This window comes from Euprymna scolopes, chromosome 16, assembly GCF_053919585.1.
Source record: "Euprymna scolopes isolate OS-2025 chromosome 16, ASM5391958v1, whole genome shotgun sequence".
Classification (NCBI taxonomy): Eukaryota; Metazoa; Mollusca; class Cephalopoda; order Sepiida; family Sepiolidae; genus Euprymna; species Euprymna scolopes.
Genome location: NC_136497.1, coordinates 109912193 through 109923653, shown reverse-complemented (window position 1 = coordinate 109923653; position 11461 = coordinate 109912193). Strand labels below are relative to the sequence as shown.

General features: G+C 25.1%; 1 protein-coding gene across 7 annotated transcripts in view; it reads right to left on the bottom strand.

The window, feature by feature from the left end:
* Positions 1–622: 622 nt before the first annotated feature.
* The window catches only part of LOC145296047 (regulating synaptic membrane exocytosis protein 2-like), an 874180-nt gene continuing 863341 nt past the window's right edge, over positions 623–11461 (bottom strand). For all 7 annotated transcript variants that reach the window (XM_080142091.1, XM_080142092.1, XM_080142093.1 and 4 more), the window contains 2 exons: positions 2651–2790; positions 623–872 (listed from right to left, as the gene is read on the bottom strand). In XM_080142091.1, the coding sequence (XP_079998217.1) occupies positions 636–872; positions 2651–2790 (377 nt within the window). In that variant the 3' untranslated portion in view covers positions 623–635. The remainder of the gene's footprint in view (positions 873–2650; positions 2791–11461) is intronic.

Genomic DNA, 11461 nt, shown 5'->3' with positions numbered 1-11461 from the left:
TATAACAACATAATTTAATTCTTAACTAGATGTCAACTCCAATATTAAAATTCCGAATTGCTTTTAAAAGCAACCAATTTTTGTCCCTTTTAGATGAGAGATCATTATGTAGTTATGATATTTTATAATCCCCATGAAATAAGCAATTACTTTAGTAGTTTGGTCACAATTTTCATCTTAGCTTTGAGACGGGTTTATATTCTGAAATTTTAGAGATGATGATGCACGTTAAAAAAAAAAAAGGAAAATAGTTTTTATTTTTTAGCTTAATGAAAATATCAGTGAACCTCTTAAATTTTACTGCAAAGTACTTCAAATGGGGAAATGTTTTCTTTTTGTCTATGACATGCAACACAGGTTGAGGACAAACAGCACATACTCTGTGACAAGGAGCATTTACCTTAATTTACCATTCATCTGGTGGCAGTCATATCATATCTTTGACATAATTGAAGTTTAATGGCTCAAAATAGTTAGAGAAATGAAATTCTAGTAAGAAATCAGTCAAGTTGCTAAATATATAAATAAATAAATTATATATATATATATATATATATATATATATATATATATATATATATATATATATATATAAATCGTATACTTTTTGTGTATACAGTATTCTGAGTTAAAATTTACTGATTCCAAGATGTGGCAGTACTAAGAGCTTCTAATGAAGATGCTGAACTTTTCCGTGTATGAGGCGATGATGCAGAAGATGGTCCAGAATGATGTCCAACTAATGATGATGTTGGGAATAATTTGTACCAGCCAATCACAATGTTTGATAAGTCTAGTTCATCCAATACAATTTGTGCAACTCCCATGAACACTTTTCTGTCTGTTCGACTGTAGTCTCCCCACACAGTTACCTATAACAGGAAATAAAGTATAAGTCAAAAAGTACAACAAAAATACAATTAAATTATTAGAATAAAATTGTTATGTATTTAGAGTAAGTGCAAATGTTTGATTTTATTGATTTTATTTAATGCACAGCACCATTTCTGATGCACCAAGGATGGAATCTACAAGGACATATGGCACCTCTCTTTAATTTTTGTAAACATTGACTATTAGCTGTTTGTAATTCCTTTTATACATTGACAAAATAAAGTATTTTCTACTAAACAAAAATGTTGTGTACATTTTCTTCAGTTAACTTCAAGGACATTTTATCTAGTGGTTTCAATCATCAGACCATCAACAACAACTAAAACTTTAATTATAATGATTATAGATACCAAATTACTCTCCATTCATAAACTAATATACATCAATTTCACATTTACTTATTCTTATGAGTTGAAGATAATATTTTTCATCATCATCTCTATCATTTGTATAAAAGCTTGTACTATAGCTATATCTCAAACAAATAATAATAGGTGATGAAATTTTTTTTGAGATAAGGCGGGAGGCGCCTTGATATTGGAATTGGCATGGGATGGCTGAATGACAGCTGTTAACGAACATGAGGTTACTTTACCCACATCCCTGAATGATGCCATATGGGCCGTGAAAAAGGGTCCGGCCGAATAAATTATTTAAGACGGGAGACATAGAAAACATATGTCTGCGCCATATATTTATTGAAAAAAGGATGAAAATATATTGAAAATGCATAGCAGAGATATTATCTGACATTTTCCTGGCTCGCAGGTGTGAAGAATAAGGTGAGAATATGGCGTATAGGAAAAATGTATGCCGTACATTTTTGAAAATAGGAGGGAAAGGAGTGTAATGTTATGACCCTATAGGCTGTGATCATATCATAGTATCTGTTAACTGTGGCAAGCGGGACCAATGGTCAAAACATTATTATTATTATTATTGTATTCTTATTAATTGATTTGAGCGATGGATGCTCACTGGATCAGTTATTATGATTAGAAGAATAAACAATTAAATTGAGGAAGAAATGATTGACGTGTAAATCGTCGCAAAAGGAATGCGAAAATAGAAAATAGATGTAAACATTCTTTTGGATTTGAATAAACAAATAACTAGATGGAAACATTAGGTTGGTTTGAGACACGTAATTAGGTGACATGGGAGAACACATGATGTAGTTAGTTTTGGAGAGATTGAGAGAGTTGAGGATTGACCACCAGAGCAGACAGACGTCTAGACAGGGGTGGACAGACAGCTAGGAGCGGGTTGTATGAATGTAGACTAACTGCAGATCCTGTGAAAACCATTTGAGGCAACTGTAATAAATTTATAATATAAAAATATAAAGAGTGGTTTTAATGGTTTCACAAATAAGAACAGATGTCTCAATTGGTTGGTGCTGATCGCTTCATGGTTCGTCACAGAGCAGCGGGAAGATACAGAAGAGCTCTTCAAGAAAAAAGGTATGAAGCATATATTATTCTTCTTACATATGAACTGTAAAAATATCCCATGTGATAAGTCTCATACAACATGATTCAGTTTACACGTTAATATCATGTCCTCCTAGCTAAACAACATACATACAATTTATACGTTTATTATCTGTCTGTTAAAAGAACAATATCTTACATCCACTAGATAACACATGGCATGTTTTAATATTTCATCTCCTCCGACATAAACCAATATACAACAATATGAAACATAATGTTTAGATGAAATAAATTCAAAAAATGACAACAAGAATTCTAACCTGCAATACTCTTCCTTGGTAGGATTCATTGAAAACTAATTGTTGTTGGTAGAGAGGATCAAGTGTCCTCCTTGCAATTGTCGTCTTCTGCTTCTCGATTGTGTGTTTAGCCTGAATTAAATAAACTTTCACATATGGAGCTGAAAAAGAAAATCATAGAACGAAAATTAATTTCATTAAAGATTCCAATATTCTAAGTTAACTTTTTCAGATTATTCTTGTATACAAAACTAAAACATTGTATAAAATGACAATCTAGAGCTTATGAGTAGCAGGTTGTCAAAACAGTAAAAAGATTGTGACTCACACATTTAGAGAAGGAAATAAATCAACACACATTTAGAGAAGGAAATAAATCAACACATATTTAGAGAAGGAAATAAATCAACAAATATTTAGAGAAGGAAATAAATCAACAAATATTTAGAGAAGGAAATAAATCAACAAATATTTAGAGAAGGAAATAAATCAACAAATATTTAGAGAAGGAAATAAATCAACACATATTTAGAGAAGGAAATAAATCAACAAATATTTAGAGAAGGAAATAAATCAACAAATATTTAGAGAAGGAAATAAATCAACAAATATTTAGAGAAGGAAATAGATCAACAAATATTTAGAGAAGGAAATAAATCAACAAATATTTAGAGAAGGAAATAAATCAACAAATATTTAGAGAAGGAAATAAATCAACAAATATTTAGAGAAGGAAATAAATCAACAAATATTTAGAGAAGGAAATAAATCAACAAATATTTAGAGAAGGAAATAAATCAACAAATATTTAGAGAAGGAAATAAATCAACACATATTTAGAGAAGGAAATAAATAAACACATATTTAGAGAAGGAAATAAATAAACACATATTTAGAGAAGGAAATAAATCAACAAATATTTAGAGAAGGAAATGAATCAACAAATATTTAGAGAAGGAAATAAATCAACAAATATTTAGAGAAGGAAATAAATCAACAAATATTTAGAGAAGGAAATAAATCAACAAATATTTAGAGAAGGAAATAAATCAACAAATATTTAGAGAAGGAAATAAATCAACAAATATTTAGAGAAGGAAATAAATCAACAAATATTTAGAGAAGGAAATAAATCAACAAAGATTTAGAGAAGGAAATAAATCAACAAAGATTTAGAGAAGGAAATAAATCAACAAATATTTAGAGAAGGAAATAAATCAACAAATATTTAGAGAAGGAAATGAATCAACAAATATTTAGAGAAGGAATAGAATCAACAAATATTTAGAGAAGGAAATAAATCAACAAATATTTAGAGAAGGAAATGAATCAACAAATATTTAGAGAAGGAAATGAATCAACAAATATTTAGAGAAGGAAATAAATCAACAAATATTTAGAGAAGGAAATGAATCAACAAATATTTAGAGAAGGAAATAAATCAACAAATATTTAGAAAAGGAAATGAATCAACACACATTTAGAGAAGGAAATGAATCAACACATATTTAAAGAAGGAAATGAATCAACAAATATTTAGAGAAGGAAATAAATCAACAAATATTTAGAGAAGGAAATAAATCAACAAATATTTAGAGAAGGAAATAAATCAACAAATATTTAGAGAAGGAAATGAATCAACAAATATTTAGAGAAGGAAATGAATCAACAAATATTTAGAGAAGGAAATAAATCAACAAATATTTAGAGAAGGAAATAAATCAACAAATATTTAGAGAAGGAAATAAATCACAAATATTTAGAGAAGGAAATAAATCAACACATATTTAGAGAAGGAAATAAATCAACACATATTTAGAGAAGGAAATAAATGAACAAATATTTAGAGAAGGAAATAAATCAACACATATTTAGAGAAGGAAATAAATCAACAAATATTTAGAGAAGGAAATAAATCAACAAATATTTAGAGAAGGAAATAAATTTACAAATATTTAGAGAAGGAAATAAATCAACACATATTTAGAGAAGGAAATAAATGAACAAATATTTAGAGAAGGAAATAAATCAACAAATATTTAGAGAAGGAAATAAATTTACAAATATTTAGAGAAGGAAATAAATCAACACATATTTAGAGAAGGAAATAAATCAACAAATATTTAGAGAAGGAAATAAATGAACAAATATTTAGAGAAGGAAATAAATCAACACATATTTAGAGAAGGAAATAAATGAACAAATATTTAGAGAAGGAAATAAATGAACAAATATTTAGAGAAGGAAATGAATCAACAAATATTTAGAGAAGGAAATAAATGAACACATATTTAGAGAAGGAAATAAATCAACACATATTTAGAGAAGGAAATGAATCAACAAATATTTAGAGAAGGAAATAAATGAACAAATATTTAGAGAAGGAAATAAATGAACAAATATTTAGAGAAGGAAATAAATGAACAAATATTTAGAGAAGGAAATAAATGAACAAATATTTAGAGAAGGAAATAAATGAACAAATATTTAGAGAAGGAAATAAATGAACAAATATCTAGAGAAGGAAATACATCAACAAATATTTAGAGAAGGAAATAAATGAACAAATATTTAGAGAAGGAAATAAATCAACAAATATTTAGAGAAGGAAATAAATCAACACATATTTAGAGAAGGAAATAAATCAACAAATATCTAGAGAAGGAAATAAATGAACAAATATTTAGAGAAGGAAATAAATCAACACATATTTAGAGAAGGAAATAAATCAACAAATATTTAGAGAAGGAAATAAATAAACACATATTTAGAGAAGGAAATAAATCAACAAATATTTAGAGAAGGAAATAAATCAACAAATATTTAGAGAAGGAAATAAATCAACACATATTTAGAGAAGGAAATAAATCAACAAATATTTAGAGAAGGAAATAAATGAACAAATATTTAGAGAAGGAAATAAATCAACACATATTTAGAGAAGGAAATAAATGAACAAATATTTAGAGAAGGAAATAAATAAACAAATATTTAGAGAAGGAAATAAATCAACACATATTTAGAGAAGGAAATAAATCAACAAATATTTAGAGAAGGAAATAAATCAACACATATTTAGAGAAGGAAATAAATCAACAAATATTTAGAGAAGGAAATAAATGAACAAATATTTAGAGAAGGAAATAAATCAACACATATTTAGAGAAGGAAATAAATGAACAAATATTTAGAGAAGGAAATAAATAAACAAATATTTAGAGAAGGAAATAAATCAACACATATTTAGAGAAGGAAATAAATCAACAAATATTTAGAGAAGGAAATAAATCAACAAATATTTAGAGAAGGAAATAAATCAACAAATATTTAGAGAAGGAAATAAATCAACAAATATTTAGAGAAGGAAATAAATGAACAAATATTTAGAGAAGGAAATAAATCAACAAATATTTAGAGAAGGAAATAAATCAACACATATTTAGAGAAGGAAATAAATCAACAAATATTTAGAGAAGGAAATAAATCAACGAATATTTAGAGAAGGAAATAAATCAACAAATATTTAGAGAAGGAAATAAATGAACAAATATTTAGAGAAGGAAATAAATCAACAAATATTTAGAGAAGGAAATAAATGAACAAATATTTAGAGAAGGAAATAAATGAACAAATATTTAGAGAAGGAAATAAATCAACAAATATTTAGAGAAGGAAATAAATCAACAAATATTGAGAGAAGGAAATAAATGAACAAATATTTAGAGAAGGATATAAATCAACAAATATATAGAGAAGGAAATAAATCAACAAATATTTAGAGAAGGAAATAAATCAACACATATTTAGAGAAGGAAATGAATTAACAAATATTTAGAGAAGGAAATAAATGAACAAATATTTAGAGAAGGAAATAAATGAACAAATATTTAGAGAAGGAAATAAATGAACAAATATTTAGAGAAGGAAATAAATGAACAAATATTTAGAGAAGGAAATAAATGAACAAATATTTAGAGAAGGAAATAAATGAACAAATATTTAGAGAAGGAAATAAATCAACACATATTTAGAGAAGGAAATAAATGAACAAATATTTAGAGAAGGAAATAAATCAACAAATATTTAGAGAAGGAAATAAATCAACACATATTTAGAGAAGGAAATAAATGAACAAATATTTAGAGAAGGAAATAAATCAACACATATTTAGAGAAGGAAATAAATCAACAAATATTTAGAGAAGGAAATAAATGAACAAATATTTAGAGAAGGAAATAAATGAACAAATATTTAGAGAAGGAAATAAATCAACAAATATTTAGACAAGGAAATAAATGAACAAATATTTAGAGAAGGAAATAAATCAACAAATATTTAGAGAAGGAAATAAATCAAAAAATATTTAGAGAAGGAAATAAATGAACAAATATTTAGAGAAGGAAATAAATCAACACATATTTAGAGAAGGAAATGAATCAACAAATATTTAGAGAAGGAAATGAATCAACAAATATTTAGAGAAGGAAATAAATCAACAAATATTTAGAGAAGGAAATAAATGAACAAATATTTAGAGAAGGAAATAAATGAACAAATATTTAGAGAAGGAAATAAATCAACAAATATTAAGAGAAGGAAATAAATCAACAAATATTTAGAGAAGGAAATAAATGAACACATATTTAGAGAAGGAAATAAATCAACACATATTTTGAGAAGGAAATGAATCAACAAATATTAAGAGAAGGAAATAAATCAACAAATATTTAGAGAAGGAAATAAATCAACACATATTTAGAGAAGGAAATGAATCAACAAATATTTAGAGAAGGAAATGAATCAACAAATATTTAGAGAAGGAAATAAATCAACAAATATTTAGAGAAGGACATAAATCAACAAATATTTAGAGAAGGAAATAAAGGAACACATATTTAGAGAAGGAAATAAATCAACAAATATTTAGAGAAGGAAATAAATCAACAAATATTTAGAGAAGGAAATAAATTAACAAATATTTAGAGAAGGAAATAAATGAACAAATATTTAGAGAAGGAAATAAATGAACAAATATTTAGAGAAGGAAATAAATCAACAAATATTTAGAGAAGGAAATGAATCAACAAATATTTAGAGAAGGAAATAAATCAACAAATATTTAGAGAAGGAAATAAATTAACAAATATTTAGAGAAGGAAATAAATGAACAAATATTTAGAGAAGGAAATAAATGAACAAATATTTAGAGAAGGAAATAAATCAACAAATATTTAGAGAAGGAAATGAATCAACAAATATTTAGAGAAGGACATAAATCAACAAATATTTAGAGAAGGAAATAAATGAACACATATTTAGAGAAGGAAATAAATCAACAAATATTTAGAGAAGGAAATAAATGAACAAATATTTAGAGAAGGAAATAAATGAACAAATATTTAGAGAAGGAAATAAATGAACAAATATTTAGAGAAGGAAATAAATGAACAAAAATTTAGAGAAGGAAATAAATGAACAAAAATTTAGAGAAGGAAATAAATCAACACATATTTAGAGAAGGAAATGAATCAACAAATATTTAGAGAAGGAAATGAATCAACAAATATTTAGAGAAGGAAATAAATCAACAAATATTTAGAGAAGGAAATAAATCAACAAATATTTAGAGAAGGAAATAAATCAACACATATATAGAGAAGGAAATAAATGAACACATATTTAGAGAAGGAAATAAATCAACACATATTTAGAGAAGGAAATGAATCAACAAATATTTAGAGAAGGAAATGAATCAACAAATATTTAGAGAAGGAAATGAATCAACAAATATTTAGAGAAGGAAATAAATCAACACATATTTAGAGAAGGAAATAAATCAACAAATATTTAGAGAAGGAAATAAATGAACACATATTTAGAGAAGGAAATAAATCAACAAATATTTAGAGAAGGAAATGAATCAACAAATATTTAGAGACGGAAATAAATCAACACATATTTAGAGAAGGTAATAAATCAACACATATTTAGAGAAGGAAATGAATCAACAAATATTTAGAGAAGGAAATAAATCAACAAATATTTAGAGAAGGAAATAAATCAACACATATTTAGAGAAGGAAATGAATCAACAAATATTTAGAGAAGGAAATGAATCAACAAATATTTAGAGAAGGAAATGAATCAACAAATATTTAGAGAAGGAAATAAATCAACAAATATTTAGAGAAGGAAATAAATCAACAAATATTTAGAGAAGGAAATAAATCAACAAATATTTAGAGAAGGAAATGAATCAACAAATATTTAGAGAAGGAAATGAATCAACAAATATTTAGAGAAGGAAATAAATCAACACATATTTAGAGAAGGAAATAAATGAACAAATATTTAGAGAAGGAAATAAATCAACAAATATTTAGAGAAGGAAATAAATCAACAAATATTTAGAGAAGGAAATGAATCAACAAATATTTAGAGAAGGAAATGAATCAACAAATATTTAGAGAAGGAAATAAATCAACACATATTTAGAGAAGGAAATAAATGAACAAATATTTAGAGAAGGAAATAAATCAACACATATTTAGAGAAGGAAATAAATCAACAAATATTTAGAGAAGGAAATAAATCAACAAATATTTAGAGAAGGAAATGAATCAATAAATATTTAGAGAAGGAAATGAATCAACAAATATTTAGAGAAGGAAATAAATGAACAAATATTTAGAGAAGGAAATGAATCAACAAATATTTAGAGAAGGAAATAAATCAACAAATATTTAGAGAAGGAAATAAATCAACACATATTTAGAGAAGGAAATAAATCAACAAATATTTAGAGAAGGAAATAAATCAACACATATTAAGAGAAGGAAATAAATAAACACATATTTAGAGAAGGAAATAAATAAACACATATTTAGAGAAGGAAATAAATCAACAAATATTTAGAGAAGGAAATAAATAAACACATATTTAGAGAAGGAAATAAATCAACAAATATTTAGAGAAGGAAATAAATACCCAAATATTTAGAGAAGGAAATAAATCAACAAATATTTAGAGAAGGAAATAAATCAACAAATATTTAGAGAAGGAAATAAATCAACACATATTTAGAGAAGGAAATAAATCAACAAATATTTAGAGAAGGAAATAAATCAACAAATATTTAGAGAAGGAAATAAATCAACAAATATTTAGAGAAGGAAATAAATCAACACATATTTAGAGAAGGAAATAAATCAACAAATATTTAGAGAAGGAAATAAATCAACAAATATGTAGAGAAGGACATAAATCAACAAATATTTAGAGAAGGAAATAAATTTACAAATATTTAGAGAAGGAAATAAATCAACACATATTTAGAAAAGGAAATAAATCAACAAATATTTAGAGAAGGAAATAAATCAACAAATATTTAGAGAAGGAAATAAATCAACAAATATTTAGAGAAGGAAATAAATCAACAAATATTTAGAGAAGGAAATAAATCAACAAATATTTAGAGAAGGAAATAAATCAACAAATATTTAGACAAGGAAATAAATCAACAAATATTTAGAGAAGGAAATGAATCAACAAATATTTAGAGAAGGAAATAAATCAACAAATATTTAGAGAAGGAAATAAATCAACAAATATTTAGAGAAGGAAATGAATCAACAAATATTTAGAGAAGGAAATGAATCAACAAATATTTAGAGAAGGAAATGAATCAACAAATATTTAGAGAAGGAAATGAATCAACAAATATTTAGAGAAGGAAATAAATCAACAAATATTTAGAGAAGGAAATAAATCAACAAATATTTAGAGAAGGAAATAAATCAACAAATATTTAGAGAAGGAAATGAATCAACAAATATTTAGAGAAGGAAATAAATCAACAAATATTTAGAGAAGGAAATAAATCAACAAATATTTAGAGAAGGAAATAAATCAACAAATATTTAGAGAAGGAAATGAATCAACAAATATTTAGAGAAGCAAATGAATCAACAAATATTTAGAGAAGGAAATAAATGAACAAATATTTAGAGAAGGAAATGAATCAACAAATATTTAGAGAAGGAAATAAATCAACAAATATTTAGAGAAGGAAATAAATCAACAAATATTTAGAGAAGGAAATGAATCAACAAATATTTAGAGAAGGAAATGAATCAACAAATATTTAGAGAAGGAAATGAATCAACAAATATTTAGAGAAGGAAATGAATCAACAAATATTTAGAGAAGGAAATGAATCAACAAATATTTAGAGAAGGAAATGAATCAGCAAATATTTAGAGAAGGAAATAAATCAACAAATATTTAGAGAAGGAAATAAATCAACAAATATTTAGAGAAGGAAATAAATCAACAAATATTTAGAGAAGGAAATGAATCAACAAATATTTAGAGAAGGAAATAAATCAACAAATATTTAGAGAAGGAAATAAATCAACAAATATTTAGAGAAGGAAATGAATCAACAAATATTTAGAGAAGGAAATGAATCAACAAATATTTAGAGAAGGAAATAAATCAACAAATATTTAGAGAAGGAAATAAATCAACAAATATTTAGAGAAGGAAATAAATCAACAAATATTTAGAGAAGGAAATGAATCAACAAATATTTAGAGAAGGAAATGAATCAACAAATATTTAGAGAAGGAAATGAATCAACAAATATTTAGAGAAGGAAATAAATCAACAAATATTTAGAGAAGGAAATAAATCAACAAATATTTAGAGAAGGAAATGAATCAACAAATATTTAGAGAAGGAAATGAATCAACAAATATTTAGAGAAGGAAATGAATCAACAAATATTTAGAGAAGGAAATAAATCAACAAATATTTAGAGAAGGAAATAAA